The 27,915-nt window shown below is 43.4% G+C and overlaps 2 protein-coding genes across 2 annotated transcripts in view; both read right to left on the bottom strand.

The window, feature by feature from the left end:
* The window catches only part of TNFRSF6B (TNF receptor superfamily member 6b), a 253,607-nt gene that overhangs the window by 98,005 nt on the left and 127,687 nt on the right, over positions 1–27,915 (bottom strand). The gene's annotated exons all lie outside the window — the stretch shown is intronic.
* RTEL1 (regulator of telomere elongation helicase 1) overlaps positions 1–27,915 on the bottom strand; it is a 113,301-nt gene that overhangs the window by 68,723 nt on the left and 16,663 nt on the right. Inside the window, exons 4-15 of the mRNA XM_073682869.1 lie at positions 27,540–27,621; positions 27,399–27,459; positions 26,920–26,995; positions 25,875–25,959; positions 25,478–25,543; positions 25,245–25,398; positions 14,218–14,256; positions 8,591–8,669; positions 5,012–5,109; positions 4,871–4,926; positions 4,574–4,648; positions 125–200 (exon numbers count right to left, since the gene is read on the bottom strand). Coding sequence (XP_073538970.1) covers positions 125–200; positions 4,574–4,648; positions 4,871–4,926; positions 5,012–5,109; positions 8,591–8,669; positions 14,218–14,256; positions 25,245–25,398; positions 25,478–25,543; positions 25,875–25,959; positions 26,920–26,995; positions 27,399–27,459; positions 27,540–27,621 — 947 coding nt within the window. The remainder of the gene's footprint in view (positions 1–124; positions 201–4,573; positions 4,649–4,870; positions 4,927–5,011; positions 5,110–8,590; positions 8,670–14,217; positions 14,257–25,244; positions 25,399–25,477; positions 25,544–25,874; positions 25,960–26,919; positions 26,996–27,398; positions 27,460–27,539; positions 27,622–27,915) is intronic.

The raw sequence follows: 27,915 nt of genomic DNA, 5'->3' as shown, positions 1-27,915 counted from the left end.
TTCTACAGATCCTGCCAAAATCTTAAAGAAACATTATAATCAAACTTTTGTAGGCTGTCCCCAATAAGCGTTTGTGGTAGTAACCGGAACTAGAGCAAGTATAAAGTGTAGAAAGAGCTCTCACCTCCCTGCCTTCTGCTGTTACTCCAGATATCCCCACGAGGCTTCTTCCTCTGGCTGGTGTCCGGATGGATATGGACCTGAAAACAAGTAAAAAACATAGATGGAGATACTATGTACTCACCTTCACATAAAAGAGAAACAGGTTTCAGAGCTTCCAACATTCCCTGCTCATACAGTGAGTGGTCACAGCACAGTACAGCTCAGCTCAGCTACGTGTTAAGTAGGTTGTCAATGAGCTTGCTGAAGGTTTACAGCATCAGGAGAATTGTGAATGCAGCCCTGGAGTGTAATACAGGCTATAAGATGAGTACTAAAAAATATATTATATAATGTAATATAGGGATTCCACAAGCAGAATAGTGAGTGCAGCTCTGGTGTATATACAGGGTGTAACTCAGGATCAGCACAGGATAAGTAATGTAACTGCACCAGCAGAATAGTGAGTGCAGCCCTGGAGTATAATACAGGATATAACTCAGGATCAGTACAGGATAAGTAATGTATGTACACAATGACTCCACCAGCAGAATAGTGAGTGCAGCTCTGGAGTATAATACAGGATGTAACTCAGGATCAGTACAGGATAAGTAATGTAATGTATGTAAACAGTGACTGCACCAGCAGAATAGCGAGTGTAGCCCTGGAGTATAATACAGGATGTAACTCAGGATCAGTACAGGATAAGTAATGTAATGTATGTACACAGTGACTGCACCAGCAGAATAGTGAGTGCAGCTCTGGAGTATAATACAGGATGTAACTCAGGATCAGTACAGGATAAGTAATGTATGTACACAGTGACTCCACCAGCAGAATAGTGAGTGCAGCTCTGGTGTATAATACAGGATGTAACTCAGGATAAGTAATGTAATGTATGTACACAGTAACAGGGCTGTGGAGTCGGTAAGCCAAACCTGCGACTCCGACTCCTCAATTTCCCTTACACCGACTCAGACTCCACGACCCCCACATATATTGCTTATATTTAAGTGAAACATTTATTGTAGTACAATGTGAACATCAGACATGTAATAATTTTTATGATACAATAATCAAGATATTTAGATAGAATATAATATATATTTATTGGAATACAACTTTAGAACACAAAATACTGTAATAAATTGTAAATATGTAATACACTAAGTAATATTGATTATATATACACATTATATATATATATATATATATATATATATATATATATATATATACACACACACACACATATATATACACACATACATACAGTACAGACCAAAAGTTTGGACACACCTTCTCATTTAAAGATTTTTCTGTATTTTCATGACTATGAATTAACACATGTGGAATTATATACTTAACAAAAAAAGTGTGAAACAACTGAAAATATGTCTTATATTCTAGGTTCTTCAAAGTAGCCACCTTTTGCTTTGATGACTGCTTTGCACACTCTTGGCATTCTCTTGATGAGCTTCAAGAGGTAGTCACCGGAAATGGTCTTCCAACAATCTTGAAGGAGTTCCCAGAGATGCTTAGCACTTGTTGGCCCTTTTGCCTTCACTATGCGGTCAAGCTCACCACAAACCATCTCGATTGGGTTCAGGTCTGATGACTGTGGAGGCCAGGTCATCTGGCGTAGCACCCCATCACTCTCCTTCTTGGTCAAATAGCCCTTACACAGCCTGGAGGTGTGTTTGTGGTTATTGTCCTGTTGAAAAATAAAATGATTGTCCAACTAAACGCAAACCGGATGGAATAGCATGCCACTGCAAGATGCTGTGGTAGCCATGCTGGTTCAGTATGCCTTCAATTTTGAATAAATCCCCAACAGTGTCACCAGCAAAGCACCCCCACATCATCACACCTCCTCCTCCATGCTTCACGGTGGGAACCAGGCATGTAAAGTCCATCCGTTCACCTTTTCTGCATCACACAAAGACACGGTGGTTGGAACCAAAGATCTCAAATTTGGACTCATCAGACCAAAGCCCAGATTTCTACTGGTCTAATGTCCATTCCTTGTGTTCTTTAGCCCAAACAAGTCTCTTCTGCTTGTTGCCTGTCCTTAGCAGTGGTTTCCAACAGCTATTTTACCATGAAGGCCTGCTGCACAAAGTCTCCTCTTAACAGTTGTTGAAGAGATGTGTCTGCTGCTAGAACTCTGTGTGGCATTGACCTGGTCTCTAATCTGAGCTGCTGTTAACCTGCGATTTCTGAGGCTGGTGACTCGGATAAACTTATCCTCAGAAGCAGAGGTGACTCTTGGTCTTCCTTTCCTGGGGCGGTTCTCATGTGAGCCAGTTTCTTTGCCATAATACAAATTCTAACAGTCTATTCAGTAGGACTATCAGCTGTGTATCCACCAGACTTCTGCACAACACAACTGATGGTCCCAACCCCATTTATAAGGCAAGAAATCCCACTTATTAAACCTGACAGGGCACACCTGTGAAGTGAAAACCATTTCTGGTGACTACCTCTTGAAGCTCATCAAGAGAATGCCAAGAGTGTGCAAAGCAGTCAAAGTAAAAGGTGGCTACTTTGAAGAACCTAGAATATAAGACATATTTTCAGTTGTTTCACACTTTTTTGTTAAGTATATAATTCCACATGTGTTAATTCATAGTTTTGATGCCTTCAGTGTGAATGTACAATTTTCATAGTCATGAAAATACAGAAAAATCTTTAAATGAGAAGGTGTGTCCAAACTTTTGGTCTGTAGTGTGTATATGTGTATATATGTGTATATATATATATATATATATATATATATATATATATATATATATATATATATATATATATATATATATATATATATATATATATATATATATATATATATATATATATATATATATATATAACAACACTATGTAATAAACTATGTAAGTGGCAAAAAACAGTTTTCAACAAAAACATACTAAATAACATTTGTGCAGTCTATGAATTTGTTCTAAGAAATAGTATCGCCTCCATCAGATCCTCCTTCATAGATGACCTCAAATCTGACCTAATAATTTTAAGGCTAGAGAACAACCTCTCTACACTAACTTGGGTTGGAGGCAAAGCCGTAACCACATGGGCAACATCTCTGACAATTTCCGGGTATAAAGGAATTCCCTCATGCACAGTCAGTTTTGATGAACGGTTGAATTTTTCTATTTCTTTGAGAGCAAGTGAAACATTTTGCTGAAATATGGTCAATCTGCTTGCTATAGGAGACGGAGTGAAATCTTTTTCCTTGAAGCAACGCTTTGCTTGCTCCATGTCATCCAAATACTTGTCAAAGTCAAACTCCTCATCTGATGAGGATGAAGATATGGCAGCAGTAGCACTGTCATGACCCAAGTCCTCTTGCGCCAGGCTGGCAGTCCTCCTGGAGGCCACTCATCTTAACTGCTACCTCAGTCAGAGCTTCATTCTTTTTGGTACAGATAAGATATGGATAGACAGATATGGATAAATGGATAGACAGACAGACAGACAGACAGACAGATAGATAGATAGATAGATAGATAGATAGATAGATAGATAGATAGATAGATAGCCATATGGATGGATAGATGGAGGGATAGATAGAGTGTGATAGACAGATGACAGCTACAGACAGCAAATAGTACATTGTACATATCGCACATATAGTTCACACATTGTACAGAGAGCACATAATAATCACCTACAATATTAGCATTAGTTACCTTCCTGTGACAGAGATGAGCAGTAGTACTTTCACTTTCTCACTTTCTCCAGCTTGGGGCCCAGGAATCTGATCCTGTGCAGGACATGATTCACACACAGCGTTTTTGCGGATCTGTTTTTTGCAGTAAAATGCAGTGACTCTGGGCATCCCAGCAATGGGTTTCAAGATATGACATTCAGACACATGGTTTTGTGAGGATCCGTTTTTGGGCTCAAAAACGGATCCTCACAAAGAATGAGCATGTCAGTTTGTGCGGCGTTTTTCTAATCTGCTTTTGCTATTGAAAACATTATCTATGAGCTCAAAAACCTTTCAGGTGATGCGGTTTTTTAAAAAGCTGATCTGCTTTTGCAGCTGAAAAAAGTATCCTCAAAAAATGCAGCAAAAACGCACTGTACACAGTGACTCCACCAGCAGAATAGTGAGTACAGCTCTGGAATATAATACAGGATGTAACTCAGGATCAGTAATGTAATGTATGTACACAGGGACTCCACCAGCAGAATAGTGAGTGCAGCTCTGGAGTATAATACAGGATGTAACTCAGGATCAGTAATGTAATGTATGTACACAGGGACTCCACCAGCAGAATAGTGAATGCAGCTCTGGAGTATAATACAGGATGTAACTCAGGATCAGTATAGGATAAGCAATATCTGTATTATATACAATAATACATTAATTATATATAGATGTAATCTATATTGAATGTTTAAACAGTAAAATGAAAAATAGATGGAAATATTGCCAAGTTTCATCACCGACCTTGTAGGATTTGGATATTTGAGGCTTCCTAGGTGGAGGAGCTGAGCCCTCGGGAATATCAATATTAAATACAATCTGCAAAATACGAAGAATAATATAATATATTATATGAAATCTTCAGCAATAAACCACTGCACCAATATCTATCAAAAGTATAAGAAAGCTTGGTAGGAATGCCTGTGAAATCCTTAATAGAGGGCCCATTGACTTGTATTGTCACCCATCTTTCCCAAAGGTAGATATTCTTGATATAAGAGAATCAAGGTATTTTAATTGGTAGTAAGAAATCTTTCTTACCTGGATGATGTCAGACAACTTCTGAAGTCCCAGTGTGCTTGTAAACACCCCAGAACCTGAAAACCAAAGATGTTCAGAACTCAATAAAACCTCTTTTCCAAATATTTATATGGGTTAGGTCTATATCAGAGGACTCCTTACTTCCACCCACATGCTGTATGATCTGATCGAGTAACTCTAAGAGACCGGTTCTCGTTTCGTATGTGATCCCCACAGAAGCGAAGAGCTCGAAGATGTAACTATACAAAGATGAGGAGACGATATGTAAGATCTGAGAATTCACATCCTAAGCTAAACACACATCTAAACACATAGATCTAGTGATACAGCACACAGGCACTGTATATGGGAGCGTCGCATTTATAGATGCCTCCTCCCTCCCTAATGATTAATGTCACTTATGTATGGGAATTTACAGCAGCAGTCAGCAATCAAAACTGGGGTGGTTGCATGGGGAGACGTACTAATGTTATCATCCCAGATTTATCTTTTTGTGATAGATATACAGCACTGTACAAATAATGCTGCAAAGTAAGAATGCTTTAAAAAATAGAAGTGTTAATAGTATAGTTTTATCAATTAAAAAATGCAAAATTAATAAAACTAAAGAGAAATCTAAATCACATCAGCATTTGGTGTGAACACCCTTTGTCTTCAAAACAGCTTCAATTCTTCTAAGTACACTTACACCGAACATCTTGGAGAATTACCACAGATCTTCTGTGGATGCCGCTTGTGCAAATCCTTCTGTCTCTTCATGTAATCCCAGACTGGATGATGTGAGATCAGGGCTCTGTGGGACCCTATTATCACTTAAAGGATCCCTAGTTCTTCTTTTCGCTGATGATATTTGTTAATGACATTGGCTGTATGTTTGGCATCGTCATCCTGCTACAGAATAAATGTGGAGCCAGACACCTCCCTGACGGTATTACATGATGTATAAGTATCTACCTGTATTTATCAACATAGTGGACACCATTTATCTTGACCGAAAACCCAACTCCATTTGCTGAAATACAGAATCCTCCACCATGCTTCACTGTTTCTGCAGACACTCATTATCGTACCACTCTCCAGTGAACTAGCTGCCTTCTGTTACAACCAAATATTTCACATTTTGACTCGTCAGTCCAGAGCACTTGCTGCCATTTTCTGCACCCCAGTTCCTATGTTTTCATGCATCATTGAGTCATTTGTCCTTGTTTCCAAGTTGACGGTATGGCATTTTGTACATAATTCTTCTGGCCTGACTTCCCCAAACAGTAGATAAGTGTAGCTGGTCCCAGTAGATGCTGCTAGGTCTTAGCTGATGGCACTGCTGGACATCTTCCGATTTCGGAGGGAAGTAAGCATGATGTTTGTTTCATCTGCTCTGCTGCACTAAGTTTCATTGGCCGACCATATGGTCCTCAACGTTGCCCATTTCTTGGTGTCTTCAATGCTGAGGAAAACAGGCAGATGCTTATCCATCATTTAATACCATCATAGAGGCGTCTGATTGGCTCCTAATTTATTCTACAGCATGACAACGACCCCAATCATACAGCCAATGTTATTAAGAATAATCTTCAGCGTAAACAACATGAAGTCCTAGAAGTGATGATATGGCCTCCATAAAGCCCTGATCTCACATTATCCAGTCTGTCTGGGATTACATAAAGAGACAGAAGGATTTGCACAAGCAACATCCACAGATCTGTGGTTAGTTCTCCAAGATGTTTGGAACAACTTCCCTGCTGAGCTCCTTCAAAAACTGAGCACAAGTGACAAGTATACCTAAAAGAATTGATGCCGTTTAGAAAGACAAAGGGCAGTCACAGCAATTATTGATGTGATTTCCCTTTTGTTCATTAGTTTTTTTTTTTTCAATGAACAAAATGTAAACTATGAACACTTCTATTTTTTTAAAGAATTCTTAATTTGCAGTATTTTTGCCACACCTGCTTTCACAATGTCATATTTGCTTCATTCTGTTAGGAGGTGCTTGTCAGATATTTTTTTTTTTGTAGATAGATCAAGATAAACATGAAAAAGGACATAGTAGCCCATCAATCATGTGGCACTGCAGTCCTGGACACTTGGGTTGACCAGCTTCAGAGTATGCAGATAGATTAGTAGGTAGAAGTAGACAAGTAGATATGAGAGAGATATACGAGATAAGTAGAAATGACGGGTAGATAGGAGAGTACCAGTCGGTGACATGCTGTTGGGGGTGTGCAAATAAACACATTTTATCTAAACCACACACAGAGTTGAACAAAAAAACTTTCCAGTTCTCTTTATGAAATTCTACCGAACTGCAGAAAAGTGTGTAACGGATTCCTGGAAGAATGGCGTAACCTTTTCCTGGATGATGAGATCTCTACGTTCTATGCTGTGCACCCTACGTAAGCGGCAGGAATGTTGTAAACATATCCCATTTTATCTACAAGCTGAACCAGGACCGGGTGAACATTAACACTTTAGGGGCATTTTGTACTTAACGTCCCAAAAATACACAATAAAAAATAATGCCTTTGACTAGTTTTTCAAGTTCCTAAAAAGCATTTTTTGGGGAACGGGCTAGATTATGTAGGAAAGGCCTTTAATGAACTATGTGTACTCACTGATTTGTCATCCAGCTTTACAAGACCCCTGAATGGCAAAATCTATCTGGTTAAGTATTGATCCATGTCATGCCACATAGCAGTGTTGTGAGCGAGAATGTAGAAAAGATGGAGCTTACATTATACTGGGGGAGTGATGATGGGTCTTCGCTCCTTCTGTACCAGTCGTGACCTCTATTGTCTAAGATTATTGTACTTGTTTTTATTATGTATACCCCTTTTCACATGTAAATCGCCATGAAATTAAGTGGAGCTATAATAATAAATAATAATACTAATGTATCTGGCTTTCCTTCACAATGTACATGCATTGGTTTTTCCATCCGGACAATCCCTTTCTATATGCCCCATTAGGGTATATGGGTTTTGGAAACCCCTTCCCTTCACCACCCTGAGCGGAGAGACGCTAATAAGATATGCCTCACACTGTGGCTGGCTTAAGCTGGCCATACACATTAGATGGCATTCCGAAGCTTATTTTGGCCATCTAATTTGTATGGGCAGTTTAGGACCACCATAGTGTGTGTGGTACCGCTTATTAGTGGCACTGCGCTCAGGATCATTCGGCCCATAGTCATTTCAGCTGACTCTCGCATACACAGGGGCGGTCTTTTGGTTCTCACCAACACGTTGGTCGACAGCTTATTTCCGGGAGAATAATGCAATTGGCAGACCAAAATTGGCCATGCACTATCAACATCTCTCCTGATCATCAGTCGGCCAGGGCCCCCATTCACATTAGACTGTTGACCAAACCCGTTGCTATCAGCGGGTGCAGTTGTCACTAGTCTAATGTGTATGGAGGCCTTTAGGCATTTCATGTATTACATGGGGGCAGCCGTCAATGAAAGCAGATGTCAGATATTCTGGATTTCTGGACAGTCATAGAACCCTATATATACAAAACTGAGAAATAATCATACAAAATCTACTCCTATCACAGATAAATTTCCTTATTAGTTTTCTCAGATCAAGTTTCTGAAATGTCATATTATGTTTCAGCACTGCGTACTGAGTTATCAAATACAGGAGCGTTGGGTGAGGCATAGATAAATCCATTGTGGATGCCGGAGTCTATCTGATGATACAACTGTTATGCGCTGTCACTTACCTTCCTTCTTTGGTAATACCGTTGCCATTGGTTGGAAGTGTTATGGCGTCAATGGCACTTTCAATTTGCAGGAGGGCTCCTAGGACGGAAAAAAAAAAGCCATAAAATTATGTGAAGATATTTCAGGCTTAAGTTATGCAAATATCCTTGCCAGTAAGGAAAAAGGATTAGAGCTCCAGAGCCACCTATTGGTAAGAATCCTAATAGTCAATATCAACTCTGTATCGAGCCAAGCCACATGACTTAGGGCATTTAGATCCCCAGAGGAGCATTGCATGGACTATAAGCAGTGGAGTAATTATAGTCCGATGGGCCCCGATGCAAAATTTGGACCTAGGCAGCTCCCCCTTCCAACTCCGCATGTTGGTCAGATGTATGGGCCGCCCTTGTAGCGTTCTAAATACTATAAGGACATACCTGCTATCCCCACTCCCCCAATATGTAGTAATGTACCCCATCCTGAGCCCCTTTCTGGTATATATGTCTCCCATCCTGGTATATACGTTCCCTATCCTGGGGCTTATCTGGGTATAAGGTGGTGTGAAAAATGTTTGTTCCTTCCTGATTTCTTATTCTTTTGCATGTTTGTCACACTTAAATGTTTCAGATCACAAAACAAATTTAAATATTAGACAAAGATGACACAAGTAAACACAGAATGCAATTTTTAAATGAAGGTCTTTATTATTAAGGAAAAAAGAAATCCAAACCTACAGGGCCCTGTGTAAAAAAGTGATTGCCCACTAAACCTAATAACTGGTTGGACCACCCTTAGCAGCAACAACTGCAATCATAAATTTATGATAACTAGTCAATGAGCCTTTTACAACGATAAGACAATGAGTCTTTTACAACGATCTGGAGGAATTTTGGCCCACTCATCTTTGCAGAATTAAAATTCTGCCACATTGAAGGGTTTCCGAGCAAGAACCACTTTTTTAAGGTCATGCAACAGCATCTCAATCGGATTAAGGTCAGGACTTTGACTGGGCCACTCCAAAGTTTTCATTTTGACTTTCTTATGCCATTCAGGGGTGGACTTGTTGGTGTGTTTTGGATCATTGTCCATAACCCAAGTGCCCTTCAGCTTGAGGTCACGAACAGATGGGCGGACTTTCTCCTTCAGGATTTTTTTGGTAGACAGCATAATTCATGGTTCCATTTACCACAGCAAGTCTTCCAGGTCCTGAAGCAGCAAAACAGCCCCAGACCATCACACTACAACCACCATATTTTACTGTTGGCATGACGTTCCTTTTCTGAAACGCTGTGTTACTTTTACGTCAGATGTAATGGGACATACACCTTCCAAAAAGTTCAACTTTTGTCTCGCCAGTCCACAGAGTATTCTCCCAAAAGGATTGGGGATCATCAAGATTTTTTCTGGCAAAATTGAGACGAGCCTTTATGTTCTTTTTGCTCAGCAGTGGTTTTTGTCTTGGAACTCTGACATGCATGCCATTTTTGCCCAGTCTCAGTCCCAAAGCTTTATAAATGGCTTTATAACCTTTTCCAGACTGATGGATCTCAATGACTTTGTTTCTCATTTGTTCCTGAATTTCTTTGGATAGCAGCATGATGTCTAGCTTTTAAGGATCTTTTGGTTTACTTCACTTTGTCAGGCAGGTCCTGATTAAGTGATTTCTTGATTGAGAACAGGTGTGGTAGTAATCAGGCCTGTGTGTGGCTAGGGAAATTTAACTCAGCTTCCCAAAGATGTAATAAATCACAGTTAATGTATGTTTTAAGTGGAGGGGGACAATCACTTTTTCACACAGGGCTCTGTAGGTTTGGATTTTTTTTTTCCTTAATAATAAAGACCTTCATTAAAAAACTGCATTGTGTGTTTACTTGTGTTATCTTTGTGTAATATTTAAATTTGTTTTGTGATCTGAAACATTTAAGTGTGACAAACATGCAAAAGAATAAGAGATCAGGAAGCAGGCAAACACTTTTTCACACCATTGTATATATCCCCCATCCTGGGCCCCTTCCTGGTATATATGTCCCCCCATATTGATATATATATCAGTATGGGGGACATATACGTCTCCCATCCTGGTATATACAGTGGGTACGGAAACTATTCAGGCCCACTTAAATTTTTCACTCTTTGTTTCATGTTTCATTGCAGCCATTTGGTAAATTCTAAAAAGTTCATTTTTTTTTCTCATTAAAGTATACTCTGCACCCCAAATTTTTGCGAATTTATTAAAAAAGAAAAACTGAAATATCACATGGTCATAACTATTCAGACCCTTTACTCAGACACTCACACTTGTGATCCTCCTTGAGATGGTTCTACTCCTTCATTGGAGTCCAGCTGTGTTTAATTAAACTGATAGGACTTGATTTGGAAAGGTACACACCTGTCTATATATGACCTCACAGCTCACAGTGCATGTCAGACCAAATGAGAATCATGAGCTCAAAGGAACTGCCCAAGGAGCTCAGAGACAGAATTGTGGCAAGGCACAGATCTGGCCAAGGTTACCAAAGAATTTCTGCATTACTCAAGGTTACTAAGAGCACAGTGGCCTCCATAATCCTTAAATGGATGAAGTTTGGGATCACCAGAAGTCTTCCTAGACCTGGCCGTCCAGCCAAACTGAGCAATTGTTGGAGAAGAGCCTTGGTGAGAGAGGTAAAGAAGAACCCCAAGATCACTGTGGCTGAGCTCCAGAGATGCAGTGGGGAGATGGGAGAAAGTTCCACAAAGTCAACTATCACTGCAGCCCTCCACCAGTCAGGCCTTTATGGCAGAGTAGCCCGATAGAAGCCTCTGCTCAGTGCAAGACATATGAAAGAGCGCATAGAGTTTGCTCAAAAACACATGAAGGACTTCCAGACTATGAGAAATAAGATTCTCTGGTCTGATGAGACGAAGATAGAACTTTTGGTGATAATTCTAAGCGGTATGTGTGGAAAAAAACAGGCACTGCTCATCACCTGCCCAATACAATCCCAACAGTGAAACATGGTGGTGGCAGCATCATGCTATGGGGGTGTTTTTCAGCTCCAGGGACAGGACGACTGGTTGCAATTTAACGGAAACATGAATGTGGCCAAGTACAGAGATATCCTGGATGAAAACATCTTCCAGAGTGCTCTGGACCTCAGACTTGGCCGAAGGAAGGTTCACCTTCCAACAAGACAATGACTCTAAGCACACAGCTAAAATAACAAAGGAGTGGCTTCAGAACAACCCTGTGACTATTCTTGACTGGCCCAGCCAGAGCCCTGACCTAAACCCAATTGAGCATCTCTGGAGAGACCTGAAAATGGCTGTCCACCAACGTTCACCATCCAAACTGACGGAACTTGAGAGCATCTGCAAGGAAGAATGGCAGAGGATCCCCAAATCCAGGTGTGAAAAACTTGTTGCATCATTCCCAAGAAGACTCATGGGTGTACTAGCTCAAAAGGGTGCTTCTACTCAATACTGAACAAAGGGTGTGAATATTTATGACCATGTGATATTTCAGTTTTTCTTTTTTAATAAATTTGCAAAAATTTCTACATTTGTTTTTTTCAGACAAGATGGGGGTGCAGAGTGTACTTTAATGAGAAAAAAGATGAACTTTTTAGAATTTACCAAATGGCAGCAATGAAACGAAGAGTGAAACATTTAAAGGGGTCTGAATACTTTCCGTACTCACTGTATGTCCCCCATCCTGGTATATATGTCCCCCATCTGGGCCCATCCTGGTATATATGTCTCCCATCTGGGCCCATACTGGTATATATGTTCCCCATCTGGACTCATCCTGGTATATATGTTCTCCATCCTTTTATATATGTCTCCCATCCTGAGACCATCCCCTGTTCTGCCACTGTTCTTCAACGCATAGAAAAAAAACCTATTATACTCACCTTCCTTCCGATCCCCTGCCGCACGCCGTGCTTTTCTTGACTTGAACGTGAAAGTGAAGGGAGCGCATGACATCACTGCTATTCGTCCCCAGCCACAGGCAAGTTGACGTCAGCTGCTGGCCTCTGACTACCTGGCAGCATGTATTGAAGCACAGGGACGTGGCAGGTCTCAGCGCCGCAATACACTTCTGCTGAATAAGCGGCCGAGGGCGCACATCAAACTGAAGTATGTGCTGGCGTCGGCTGGCCCCCCACTCACACGGCCCAGTCGTGACCTCTGCAAATGGGATCGATAAGCTCCTGCCTATAAGTCTCGTTATGCCAGCTTGACGCTCTCCACAAAGAGAAATATTCTGCCTTTTGACACCATGAATATGTTATAATATTCATCTCCTATGATACATGCACCTAGTGCCACCTAGAGGCAAAAGTTGGCAAAGCCATAGTAAGCATAAGAGAAAATAATGCACTGTCCTCTAGTGGACATAATTTAGTATGACATCTATCTTATATAAATAAAAATGTAAATGTTCAAAATCTTCACTCTCCGAAAGTTTTTCACCGATTGCTTTGAAATTTTGACACAACGTTGCATTTGAATACACGCATGTTTTTATATACCAACTGTTGGATGTAAAAGCAACAGCGAGAGGAGGGTGTTACAAGCTCAGTCCTAGGCTGACTCTCCCCGGCCGCCCGGCATTCTCCCCCCCCTTAGTGACATCTCATTAATAAACTCTTCTCCCTCTCCTTCATTTTCCCCAGCCGCTGCTTGTGCTCTGTTCCTTTCGTGTCCCCAATGGGGATTGGGGGGGAAGGAGAATGACGAGACCGTCTGTTCGAGGCCGAAAGACGCTGCTGCTCATCACCACCACCGCCTAAGAGGCGGCCCCCTCTGCTCTCTGGCACCGCTGCTGCTGCAGCTTCTTCTTCTCCGGCAGGTGAGTCTTATTTCCCACTGCACAACAAGCAGGGGAGGGAGGCTGCACAGAGAGGCACAGGTCGCGGCCTTCGCTCTGGTCGCCGAGATGGACACGAGCCTCGCAGCAGTGGGTGGATAGCGAGCGAGTGCAAATTCCACTGTGCCACTGTACCGGCCCGGGACATGTCAAGCGGATCACCCCCTCTTCCTCTGCCGCCTGCCTTCGTCTCTGCCCCCCTTCCTGTCACATTCCCTCTGAACTAGGGAATTGCATAACTAGCAATCCCGGACATGACCAACTCCATTGTGACTCCTGTGTCAAAATTTCAAAGGAATCGGTGAAGAACTTTCGGAGATTTAAGATTTTGAAATCACCATCAACAAAGCTCAGGCCCAATCTTTAGAATTGTGCGGTTTAAATCTAGACACGGATTGCTTCTCACATGGACAATTATATGTTGCATGTTCTAGAGTCGGCAAACCAGACAATCTTTATATCTACACGTACAATGGAACAACAAAAAATATTGTATACCCACAAGCATTGTGAAATTAAATATTTTAGAAATGTGTGCTTTCTCTTTTCTTTCTTTTCCATTTAACCAGACTGAGCCACAGTAACGCCTGGCCGGGTACAGCTAGTTATAAAATAAAATTAAACCCACATTTCACAATATTTTTTCTCCCTTTAAATAAATAAAGCAATGTAGGTCCCCTGGATTAACAATCTGCGAAGATAAAAAGCTTGCTGACGTCTTCTTATGCTTAATATGAAGTTACAGCAATGAAGAAAAAAACAAAAAGAACTCAACTGCAAGGGAATACTCCTCACCTTTTATCTTGGCCAGGTCTTCAAGCTCCACGTTTAAACCTTCAAAGAAAAGATCTTAGTTTTAACAAGGTGAAAAGTTAAGTCATAAACTGAAGGGGGAGAAAACTACCGTAAATGGTCGTTCATTTGCACAGTAATCGCACATATTTCCTATGATGGACCAAAACTAAATGGGGGGAACCTTTTTTTTTTAACTGAATTTTTATTACATTTTCAAAAATAAACTTATAGAATGACAACATAAAAATCAAAGTAATAAAAATATGTATACTACATAGATTAACTTAATCCCTTCCTAGTGATGGCTATGCAGGAAGGAGGTGCGAAGAGCCCCTTATAGTTGCGCACTCTGGAGGTCACTGGAGAGGAAGTCACACTGACTCGCCTGCGCAGTAGAACCCTGCATATGTCGGGGTAAAAGAGTATATATATATTTGTAACTTTTATACTTTTGTAACTTTTATACGCTTTTTTGCTAATGTACTAACTACCATTTTGTGTCTTATAACAATAAGCTTTCCTTGCTACGTAATACTCAAATCGAAACTTAAACTAAGACAGTTTCAGTGTTGCCAAGACTTATTTCAGAGAAACGAAACAAGATTATAAGCTGACGACTGCAATATCTGCCCAGAGACTGAGATAAGGAGATGTGGACCAATCAGGAGTGGCCAGACACTGGACTTTCATGGCTTACCCCGCCCCGGACAACCCCTTTCCCCTCCCCATTATGTAGTGTATTTAGTTTTGTGTATGTAGGAATAAACACAGAACATTGCTGAGAACGTTGTCTGTAGTAGTCTTTTGAGCGTGCTCTGAGTTTGAACCAGCTTGTTGCCTGATTCATTCTTTGAATGGTTGACCCATGCTCATAGCCTTAATTTGGAGTGACTGGAGGACGAGTGGAATGTCATCACGACCCTCACAAATGGCGCTCAACGTGCGGCGTGGCTAGCGGTACGCCGCCCTCCCGGACCCATATCGCTGATTTCCCTGGTGGTGACCGCGGTGGCTGAATTTGAGGCCTGATCAACCTCCATCGAACACGGTAAGTTGAGATGTATTTTATATGTCTCACTTGCCTGTGTGTCAGCCGCAGCGGTTCCTGTTGGGTTGTCAGGTTGGATCTGGGTGGGTGATCGGTCGAGTGGTGAGACCTCAGGCGTCCCGCACCACGTCCTGAACCAGCAAGTGTTAAAACGAGTGACGTCGCATGCCTGCGCGTGCTCGTGTGCACACCACCTCCTCCTCCCCCGGTCACTGTACTTTTCTTAGATAGCTGCCTCCCGTAACTGATAGTCGAGGTTTCAAAGCATTCCTGAATTGTAATGTAAGGGAGAAAGAATCTGTGACGAATTGAGGAGTGCTCTTCGTCTAACACAGAGACTGCTGTAAAGTCAAGGTTAGGAAACAGTGTATTGAGGTGTCTCTACACTGACGGGTGGTGCTGTGGTAGGAAAGGAGATAGATTGAGGTGTCTCTCTATCTCATCAGTGTATTGAGGTGTCTCTACACTGTCGGGTGGTGCCGTGGTAGGAAAGGAGATAGATTGAGGTGTCTCTCTATCTCATCAGTGTATTGAGGTGTCTCTACACTGTCGGGTGGTGCTGTGGTAGGAAAGGAGATAGATTGAGGTGTCTCTCTATCTCATCAGTGTATTGAGGTGTGCTCTACACTGAGGAATGGCGACCTGTGGACTGCACCAGTGATCTGAGTCGCGACAGATCATTGCATTCTATAAGAAAATGTTGAGTATATTCAAATTTGAAAGATCTCGTAAGTTGCGGAATGCTGCTGTAGGAGTTAAGCCAATTAGTGGAGTTACGGGAAGGCAAGAAGGCAAGAAGAATGTTAGGAATTTGTATAATATGATAAGCTTATCCAGTACAGGCAGGCTTTAGTTTTCAGTGTAGAAAGAATGTGTTACACAGAAATTGGGAAAGCTGGGTGAGGACTTCTGCACCAGGCTCAGGCACATCTTAGAGTAGATGGTGCAGGGGGGAACAGAGAATGCCGAGCCTTTGTTCGGATACATGAAAGCTGCAGAATGTGATGTTATGTGACCCTAAATTGGCCGTAACCCCGTTGATGCCTGTCACTACACCGAGCCCTCAGCCACCGCCCTATAATGGTGCCAACAACAAATCACCGGAGGGGTGGACGTGTCGGGTGTGTGGAGAGTAAAACCCACTTTGGGCGGAGTTCTGCTGTGTCTCTGTGGCGGGCCGCCCATGGCACGATGCCCAGCCTGCCTCCAAGAACACTCCCACTCCACCTCCTCCCTCCAACGGCCATCTTACTACACCTTTTCCTGCCTCCAAGAACATTCCCACTCCCACTCTAACTCCTCCCTCCCACGGCCATCTTGCTACACCTCTTACTTGTTGTGGGAGGCCCGGAAAGCCCCAATCCGGCCTATATCCACTACTAGATCCGTCCGGTGCATATTACCAGCCACCAGCACAGGTGGAAAAGCCCGCAGTCCCAGAGCACCCATCTGAAACTAATGTGACACCCTCTGCTCCAGTCCACGATGCTGAGACGCTTCCCCTGTTTCCTATGGGAGTCACTCACAACCCTGGGGATATCCTCCTCAACTCCCCAGAATTTCAGGCCAGACTGCTCTCCCTCCGCCAACATACTGTTACTCAAGACGATACGGAGCCAGATGAGGGATGGGCTCAAGATACTCCAGCCCCCCCCTCCTTTACCCCATACGTCTCCTATGGCATCCTTCACCCCACATCCATTACCCGTACTCCGGCCCTTGCTCCAAGCAACTGCTGAAAGAACACCACCCCCCAGCCTCTCAGAAGTTTGGGACCCCTGCAGCTCCCGTAATCTAGTAGACCCATCAGGACGCCCTGTCACTCTGTCAATAGGCTATGGTGACATCCTTACACATCGGGTGGGGGCCATAGTCAACCCTGCAAACACCTGTATGAGCCATGTTGGAGGATTGGCTCGCAAAATTTCCCTTGCTGCTGGTTCTACTCTGGCTGCAGAATGCCAGGCTCACTTAGCCGAAAACGGAGAGCTTTCAGAAGGCCATGGATTCCACAAAAGCAGGATCTCTTAGTACGTATGAATCCGGCCTAGAATACATGAAACCGTTAAAAGCCTGGGCTCAGGATCGCTTGTCAGATCAAGCTGGGTCTGTATAAGATGTTCAACAAGACCCTGATGAATCAGTGGAAAGATATGCTGCAAGACTCAGCATGCATTTTGAGGATCTCGGATACAGTCCTCACGTCAAGACGCAGGCCGTCCTGTTGGTTCAGGCCCTAGTAGATGGCCTACAAGACGCTCTCAGAGATGAAGTCCTGAGAGTACGGCCCGAGATTCGTTCTTCTTCTTTCAAAGACGCGGTGGACATCGTTAAAGCTTTCCAAAAATCAATGCTAAAAATGGAAAAGGATACTAAGCCAAAGAAGAAAACCGCTCCTGCCATGGTATATCAAGCTCAAGAAAGCTACCCACCCCCTGGCAACCAACATGGAATCAAGTGGGTAATGGTTAAAGTCACAGGTGATGATACTCCTCCCACATATAGAAAACAAGACAGAAGAGATGACAAGGGACCATCTAGAAACAGAAGACAATCTCGTGATTCTGGAGGACGAATGTTGTGTTGGAAGTGTGGTAGCCTTGACCACATCCTCAGAGACTGTCCAACCCGCAGACAGTACCATGACCGGTCGTTCCGTGACGGTCCATACAACCATGGACCTTCCCGTGAACCATCTCATCCACGCCAATGACGGCTCGGTCAACCAGTGTCCACTTTCCCGGCTACGCATCTCACGGCCGCCTGTGGGACTGTCACTTTACAGGTGGACCATCAACCACTGGAGTTCCTGGTGGACACTGGGGCGGCCACATCTGTCATTTCCTCTGCACAGCTCCCTCCTTCTGTATCCCTATCACCGGATACCCTCACCTGTGTTGGGGTGGAAGGCCAACATATTTCTTCTCCACTCACAGTCCCTGTGTCTGCAGGACCGTTCACCGGAGTACTCACAAGTTTCTTGGTCTCTGAAATTTGCCCTATCAATCTGTTGGGAGCCGATCTCTTAGAGCGGATGAAGGCAACAATTACCTTCGGAAACCATGGTATGGAGCTTCTTTTGCGGGACCCTCATTCCGAACAAGGGACTGAAGACCGTTGTGTTCTTAAAGCCTTCCCTCTCATGATGATGACCATACAACCTCACACTCTTCTTGATACCTCACAGTTCCCTCACTCTCTGTGGTCCAGTGGGCCAGAGGACGTCGGCCTCCTGCAGGTTCCCCCGGTCCGAGTACACCTCAAGCCTGGACATAGGTACCCACGGTTGCCACAATACCCCCTCAAGGCTGCACAAGAACAAAGCTTGAGTACCCAAATCGTTTCGCTCCTGGAATCAGGAGTCCTTGTCAGATGTGTATCTCCATGCAATACACCCCTCTTTCCTGTAAAAAAGAAAACCGCTCCGGGAGAGCCTCCAAGATACCGGTTGGTTCAGGATCTCAGAGCCGTCAATGCAGCTACCATTTTAGAAACTCCAGTGGTACCCAACCCAAACACCCTCTTGTCTCAGGTGCCTCCAACGGCCACCTTGTTTACGGTGTTAGATCTGGCCAACGCCTTCTTCAGTATACCCTTACACGAAGATTCGTGGTTTCTTTTTGCCTTCACCTTTCAAGGAGCACAGTTTACATGGACCAGGACTCCACAAGGAGCCCAGAACTCTCCTAACCAATTCACTCATTCTATGAAGTCTATTCTGGAGCCATGGGTTCAAGAGAACCCTCAGGTCACCCTTCTACAGTATGTGGATGATCTTTTACTCTGTGGCACTGAAGAAAATTTGCCAGAGATGTCAGCATCCCTTCTCTGGTTTCTTCACTCAGCTAACTGTAAAGTCTCGAAAGGCAAAGTCCAATGGTGTCTGCCCAAGGTCATTTTCCTCGGACATTGTATATCACAAGGTGCTAGACATCTGACTGAAGAAAGAAAACAAGCCATCATGGATATCACTTTCCCAACCACCTATTCCGCTATGCAGACTTTCCTTGGCCTTATCACTTACTGCAGGCAATGGATCCCTGATGCCTCAAAGCTCATGCAACCTCTGTACGACTGTCTCAAGAATGAAGGCTCAGTTTGGCTTCATGCCAAAGATCCACGTGTTTCTCATCAACACAGACTATGTTTTGACCGCCTTAAACAGGCTGTTGTCTCTGCCCCGGCCTTGGGCTTACCAGACTATACTCAGCCATTTCACCTTTTTGTCTTGGAATCGGAAGGTCATGCCTCTGGAGTTCTAGCACAACGCTATGATCATAAGTATCGGCCTTTGGGCTACTACTCAGCCCGCCTGGACCCTGTCGCCCGAACTGCCCCCACGTGCCTTAAGGCGGTCCACGCTGCTCACATCCTCCTTGACAAGTCAGCTGATATCGTCCTTGGACATGATCTAGTTATACAGGCCGGCCATGATCTCTCAGCTGTTCTGCAACAAACATCTCCGAAACATCTAACCAACCAAAGACACCTGCGGCTGCAGTGTTCCCTATTGTTGCCCTCCAATATAACATTTACCAGATGTCTGACTATCAACCCTGCCACTTTGCTTCCACCTTCTAGGGGGGAAGGTGAAGAGGGTGAAGGTCCATTGGTGGAACCTCATGATTGTATAAAAATTTTGCAGGAAGAGACTTCTGCTCCAGAGAATATGGTGGCACATCCGCTCGCAGACCCTCAAGGGAAGTTCCACACGGGATATGCTGTCACAACGGACCTAACAGTCCTCAAGGCTGAAGCTCTACCACCATACATGTCTGCACAAGAAGCTGAACTTGTGGCTCTCACAGAGGCCTGCCACCTGGCAGCAGGAACAAAGGCGAATATATATATATATACCGATTCCAGGTATGGACATGGAATTTGCAATGATTCTGGACTTTTGTGGAAGTCTAGAGGATTCATCACAGCTGCAGGTACACCAGTGAAACATGTCTCATGGATTAAGGCCCTAATGAAGGCCCTGGAACTACCCATTCAGGTTGCTGTTATCAAGGTCAAGGCTCATGGAAGACTAGAATCCAGAGAAGCCAGGGGCAACCACCTAGCTGACCAAGCAGCCAAGACTGCAGCAGTGGAGAATGTGTCATCAAAGTGGCAGGAAAAGGAAGAAGAGATGGGGGAGACCCTGCAAACCGTAGCTGTGGCGCTCACTAGAGCAAGAGCCAAAGAACAGCCGGCGGAAGACCATACAAGTCCAGCGGAGACACGAGTGGAATCCAGGGGGGTCAGGATGCCTGAAGAAAAATTGTGTGAGGAACAAAGGAAGACCCCCCACTGAAGAAGTCAAGCAATGGAAAGCGGCAGGAGCCGTGCTGGCAAGTCGCAAAGATTCAAAGGTCAACTCGACTCTTTACCAAGTGGATGGGAAGCCTTGCTTGCCTAGACGCATGTACTCAGCTGTGGCAGCATGGGCTCACGGGCCTACACACAGAGGAAAGAATCAAGCTTTGGCATGTATCAAGAAACTGTACTTTGCACCCGGAATCTCTTCCACTGTGACTGCATACTCAAAATCCTGCTCTGTCTGCGCTACCTGCAACCCAACGTGTACGGCACGGGTCCCTCTCCAACACCTGGCTAAACCAGACTACCCTTGGCAGAGAATACAAGTCGACCATATCCAAATGCCTAAAGCAGGAAAATACGAGTACGTTTTGGTAGCCGTGGATATGTTCTCAGCCTGGCCCGAGGCCTACCCGGTTGTCAACATGACTGCTAAAGTCACAGCCAAGAAACTGATCACCGAAATTGCCTGCAGATTTGGAGTTCCCCAAGTCATAGAATCGGACCAAGGACCAGCTTTCACAGCAAATATCTACGAAGAACTCTGGAACATGTTGGGAACAGATTTGGGCCTCCACACTCCATACCATCCTGCCAGTTCAGGCAAAGTGGAGAGAATGAATTCCACACTCAAGACCCAGCTCTTGAAAATGACCTAAGATCATCCCCTCCCCTGGCCCGACCTACTCCCCATAGTATTGTATCATATCACACACACTCCTCAGGCCAAACATGGGTTGACTCCCTATAAAATTTTGTTTGGGACCCCACCCAAGATAGGAGAGATTAGGCCCCAAGAGTTGTCTGAAACACATGATAGAGTGGTAAAATTTGTGATTGCCTTGTCTAGAGAATTGACTAACACCTGCTCTCCAGTATCTGCTTCTCTACCAGAAGAATGCAGATACTGGTAGAGATGCAGTACAGGTGATGCAGTACATGATTTCATCCCAGGCGATCTAGTGTATGTGAAGAAGTTTGTCCGGAAAGACTGCCTCCAGCCGCAGTTCGAGGGACCGTACATTGTGCTTCTCACCACCCTGACGGCTCTGAAGCTTGAGGGCAAGAGCACCTGGATTCACGCCTCCCACTGCAAGAAAGACAAAGCGAGTCTATAAAAGATGACTACCTTCTTCTATATCCTTTCCATATGCTTACTGTCTGTCCCAGGGTGGACAGCTACCACACAGGGGTAGATACCTCCTTCTTCTCAGGTTGGTTGGGAGGGCTCAAGGGATTCCTCCAACAAGTTTGTCTAGTAATGGGAGGTCTACTAGTATTGGGCCTGGTAGTCCTGTGCTGCATAGTCCCCTTATACAGGAAAAATATAACCAATGCTGTCCCAACCTCCGGGACCTTTCTGAATCAAGAGAAGATATGGAGAAATACACTCCTTTGAACAAGCCTGACCAGCCCCCCCATGACAAAGTTCAATTGAGAGATTTAGTTTAGGGACAGTTGGGAGAACTCCATGTGTCATTTAGGGTAGGGCTCAATTGTTCGGGGGCGTCCCATAAGGGGGCAGCTTCTAAGATGATTGGGTGAAGAAATCCACCTCCCCTCTCCCCACACATGGACAGTCTCAAAGGCCCCGAAGCAAAGGAAAGCTTAGTGTTTAGGGGGGAATGTCGGGGTAAAAGAGTATATATATATTTGTAACTTTTATACTTTTGTAACTTTTATACGCTTTTTTGCTAATGTACTAACTACCATTTTGTGTCTTATAACAATAAGCTTTCCTTGCTACGTAATGCTCAAATCGAAACTTAAACTAAGACAGTTCCAGTGTTGCCAAGACTTATTTCAGAGAAACGAAACAAGATTATAAACTGACGGCTGCAATATCTGCCCAGAGACTGAGATAAGGAGATGTGGACCAATCAGGAGTGGCCAGACACTGGACTTTCATGGCTTACCCCGCCCCGGACAACCCCTTTCCCCTCCCCATTATGTAGTGTATTTAGTTTTGTGTATGTAGGAATAAACACAGAACATTGCTGAGAACGTTGTCTGTAGTAGTCTTTTGAGCGTGCTCTGAGTTTGAACCAGCTTGTTGCCTGACTCATTCTTTGAATGGTTGACCCATGCTCATAGCCTTAATTTGGAGGGACTGGAGGACGAGTGGAATGTCATCACGACCCTCACACATACAGTGCCCATAGAAGTGAGGAAAAGATAAGGATTGTGGAGAGAGTGCAGGGCGCAAGCGCGGGAGTACGGCGCCGCAACTGCACGTCACAGGGCACTGTGACGTGCAGGGGAGGGGGCTGGTATTATAATGAAGAGAGGAGGCAAGGATTTCTTCCAGGCATTCTACGCCCCAGAAAAAAACATTACCATAAAAAAAATAAAATAATTACCCCATTTTGGAAATTACAGGCCTCTGGAAATTTATCTACAAATGTAGTGACAATTTTGACTCCATGGATGTTTGCCAGAATCAAGCAACAATGAATGTTGCTGAATGAAAATTGCAAATCTGCTACTTTAGTGATCAGGACGTTGTAGTGCCCGTACTCTGTGCCTAGCTCGTACTTCTGGAGAAATGGACCAAGTAAATTAAGCGGTCTCTCATCACTAGAGATGCCAAACATGTGGACGCTAAATGGGGTTTAGGCACATTGTGGGGCTCAGAAGAGAGGTGGGCATTTGGATTTGGGAGCGCAGAATTTGCTGAATTTCTTTTGGGGTGGGGAGCCATTTTGCTTTTTAGAGACTTTGTACGTTACGTGGAAGACCCTTATATTTCAATTGACAGAAGAAGGACTTGACTGGGGTTTTTGTTGTGTATTGAATTGAAGCTTTTATTGGGAACATTTTACATAACATTTTGGATCTGATTTATCCTGTGCTCTACGCTGAGCACTTACATCGGGGTTTCCATCTAAATCTCCGAGTGACGTGATTAAGATGAAACCCCCGAGGGATCCATTCACTATAATGAGGCAGCAGAGTTATTCTGGACTCCGGCTGGCCTCTGTACAGCGGTGTCCTTTCTTTTCAGAGGAGCACAAAACTGTGGGGGACCATGCTTTTATGCACGCCTAAAAAGACGGACACTGCCGGATCATAGACCAGACTGGGTCCACAGTGCCTCCATCTGCCTCATTATAGGGAATCTTCCGCCGGGGTTCCGTCTGAATCACGTATTTCAGAGATTTACAAGGAAACCCTGGTGTAAGCACTCAGGGCAGAGCGCAGGATAAATGTAAGCCGAGCCTTACTGCGATCTTTGGAAGGCAGAATGAACAAATCAACAGCAGGTGAAGAATTGGTTCTATTTATTTTTTACGCTGTTCCTCGTGCGGTATAAGTGATTGGACGACTTTATTCTTTGGGTTGGTGGAATTACAGTGTTTTTTTTATGTTTGGCTACTGTAAAACGCTAAAAGACGCTTTTTTTTTGGAAAACAAAGTTTTTGCATCGCCATATTTTGAAAGCTCTAATTTTTCTATATTTCTGCTGACAGAGTCATGTGAGGGCTTGTATTTTGCGGAACGAGTTGACATTTTTATTGGTACCATTTTGTGGGCACAAAACATTTTTTCATCGCTTCCTATTTCGAATATTGGGAGCCAGAATGAACAAAACACAGCAATTCAGGAATTGTTTTTGGCACTTTTTTTATGCCGTTCACCATGTGGTAAAAGTGATAAAACAACTTCATTCTTCAAGTCAGTACGATTACAGCGATACCACATTTATATCATTTTTTTATGTTTTGGCGCTTTTACACAATAAAACCAATTTTATAAAAAAAAGAATTGGTTTTGCATCGCTATATTCTGAGAGCTATAACTTTTTTATTATTCCGCTGATGGAGCTGTATGGTGGCTTGTTTTTTCCGGGACAAGATGATGTTTTCAGCAGTACCATTTTTAATTTACATTCAACTCTTTGATCGTGTTTTATTCCATTTTTTACTCGGCTGCAGGGTTTCAGCTCTCATATAGTGCTGACACGCTTTTGTTCGCGCTGGCGCTTGGAACGAGTTATTTAATAGGGCCATGAGGTATTCCATGCTTCACACATCTTGTATAGGCGTGTGTAACTTATTAATCAATGAGGGTTGAATCAGCCTCACGTTACACGCTGTCAAGCACCTAGCCGTGTCATGTGTAGTAAAGGTGTTTGGAATTACAGCTGATTTGAAAAGGTGGGATATTGAGAAAATAAAATTAAGGATCAAGGGGTACCTGAAGCTCTATGTGGCTCTAAAATGAGAACCTTAACAGATTCCCACAAGCCTTGCATACCTGTACAAGACCAGAATAAGTGGGGTAAATCCCCCTCACTGTTGCCACATCTCCAACAGTTGGGAATATTAGGATTACGTTTGTGTAATAGGGAAGGAGTGTGATACCAAAACATAAGTAGCTTATATTGATTTTCCCTATAGGTGAAACATGTGGAGGTCTTAGTTGCGCTCCTCCATATTCCTTGCAAAGTACTAGGGGAAAGGGATTCCCCTATCCATAAAAGGTTATTGCCTATATTTTTCTATAGCCGTCCTTTAATCCAGATATCATCAGGTCCTATGATGATGGATTAGAGGAAGGTAACTGAATATCTAGTAGAAGCAACAAGAAATACCACTACATAAAGACAAAAATCCTGGACAGAGCCAAGGCAAACAGAAAACCTCCGTTGTCTACACTGCATCCAGTCACTCACCTGAAGTAGGCGCCTCCATGTTGAACTCTGCACTTATATGTTTCTGCTCCAGGTTGTCCGTTAGCTCCTTAATCACCAGATCCAAAGCATCGATCCCAGAAGCCAAGTCATAGGGCGCCAGGTCAAAAGAAGCGGACTCCTCACACATCCTCTCCTGGGGGAGAAGGAGACCATACGAGTCATGGGCAAAACCACTCATCGAGACCCTTATGGCACTGATGCTTGGTACGTACCACATTGTGCGCCTCATCAAATATCACAACCGTTCCCTTCAGATCAATGTTGTGCGCCTTACGACTCTGGAAAACAAGAATCAGATGATTTATTTCACTTCTTAAATGAGAATTAAAGAGCATTTCTCAGAAGTAGATGTGCATAGCAATTGTAGCAAACTCTCAGTTCTCGATGTATACAGGTGCTTAGCCTCTGGAAGTAAACAGGAATGTTCTCATTCACTGACAGCAAGCAAAGATCCTGAAAAGGTCCAAGAATCTCTTTAAACCCATCTTGTCCCATGATCTAAAGGACAGTGGTGCAGGTATGGATCTCTTCTAATGCAGGTGACGGCTTGCCAGTATACAACACATGCAGGTACTGTACCCAGAGGTTAGAGAAGGGAAATACTAATACCTTGGAGTCCAGGAGATAATTATAGGGCATGAATATGATGTCCGCTTGTTGTTTCAAATTTCTGGAGAGGTAGTAGGGGCAGGCCCTGCACAAACAAAGGTTGACACTTAGAACATAATATATATTGTGCACTTCAAAAGGCTGTCCAAATTGGAAAATCCTCCTCAAAAGAAAAATGCATGACAACTAGCTGGTTTCTCCAGGTTTGGATTCTGAAAGCATACTGTCCTTTAACACAGAACCTGTTGGAAAGCATGGTTTTCCTCTCCTCATGCCAGTTAAAATTACTTTTGGTGAATATACCAGTCTAATATGTTGAGAAGGTGCCCCGAATTTTGTGCTCTAGTCTAGAATTTGTCATCTTGTCTTTTTGAGTCTCCTTTAGCATTAAGTACTGTAACTTCCCTTCCATGAACTCTCAGAATGATCTGCTCCCACAATTGTTTAACAATTTGCCTACGCTGAATTAAAGGGGATGTCTGGAAAAAACATTTTTTTTTCGCTAAATTAAAACAAAACAAACTAAGTTATACTCATCTACTGGCACTTACCAGGATAAAGTGCAGGCCGTTCCGTGGTCTGCATTTACACCGGAAGGAAGCTCACTATTCAAAGTGGCAGCAGGACCGATGGGACCTATGATTGGCTGCCGAGGAAAAGTAACTTCAGTAGCACATTACAGATATCCACGATGACATGCTGCTAAAGTCACCTGACCAAGGCAGCTAATCCCAGGACAACATCATTTTTTTAGATAAATTGATTTTTAGGTTATGTATTTATCACATTATCTATCAAGGGAGATCCTGTTGTCCAAAAGTACAGCGATCACTGAAAACCCTTGTCAACATCACTGAACTGTGCAGCCAGACATACATCAGGTCACACATGTCCCTACAGCAGATAAAATCCATCAGAGCAAGATCTGCACGTTGCAGTGGATCTACAAGGACCAGGCTCTTCTCCATAATCTTCATAATAGGACATATGAAAAGGGGTTGTCCAGTTGGGGCAAAAGTTTGATCCAAAAGGACTACAGAAGTACCTGTGCTTGGTGCCGCTCTTCACCAGGTCCTCAATGTCCAATATAGGAGTGGTGAGATCCTTCTCCGTGCTCTTTTCTATGGGAAAACCATTTTTTATCCTGTAAGAGTTTGCTGTCACAATGAACACTACTTTCCATTTCTAAGATGAAAGATGTTAGGTTATTAAAAAGGAACTCCAAAACGCAGAGGGACTCCTTGAAGTTGCAAAACGACAACTGCAAGTATGTATATGTGTGACATGTCAGTAGTTGTCCTGCTTTCAAAAGGGGAGACAAAGGATGGAGACCTCTGCTTCAGAATACATAGGGGCTATCACCTGACAACAGGGGGTACGACATGGTATTTAGAAGTATGTACGAGGCAGAAAGAAGGCGGGGGATTTGGCAACAGGAGACATTTTTATCACCTGGTTCTTTCTGATGCCTAATTAACTGGTCATAATGGCCACAATTTCTTAACAGCATCCGCCAGCACTTACCCTCCACATTATTATAGTAGTGACAGGAGCGGGTAGACACCTTAGAGCGACACATATGGACCTTAAAAAAAACAAACAGTACAAGACATTTTATTCTGGATCCAAAAAGCAAAGACTGTGATACAGCATCAATATTTGTACCTTAACATGGTTATTCTCCTGCTTCTTCACATCCGGGTGTATACACAACTGCTCCCGAGAGCCCAGGACGCTGACTTTAGGCCTGAAAAAAAAGCAAAAAAATTAATGCAGCTTTGCAAAATGTATAGAATCTATACATTATGTATGATTCTATAGAGTGCCAAATTACCTACTTTCCTTCTCACAGCCATGAAGGTACATGATAAAATATATGTATGACTGCAGCCACCACTAGAGGGAGCTCATTGCACACATATTCTCACGCTGTCACTTGATTTATGCTGCCAAAACCGCAGCCAGCATGAATCAGATCCTGGCTGCATGATTGCAGACAGGTATATTTTTTTTTCTAAAATGCTCCAGCTTTTCATAGAAA

Source organism: Phyllobates terribilis, unplaced genomic scaffold, assembly GCF_046119375.1.
Source record: "Phyllobates terribilis strain yellow unplaced genomic scaffold, ASM4611937v1 Scaffold_5__5_contigs__length_657084704, whole genome shotgun sequence".
Taxonomy (NCBI): domain Eukaryota; kingdom Metazoa; phylum Chordata; class Amphibia; order Anura; family Dendrobatidae; genus Phyllobates; species Phyllobates terribilis.
The sequence above is the reverse complement of the archived record's forward strand: the minus strand, read 5'-3'. Positions and strand labels throughout refer to the sequence as shown.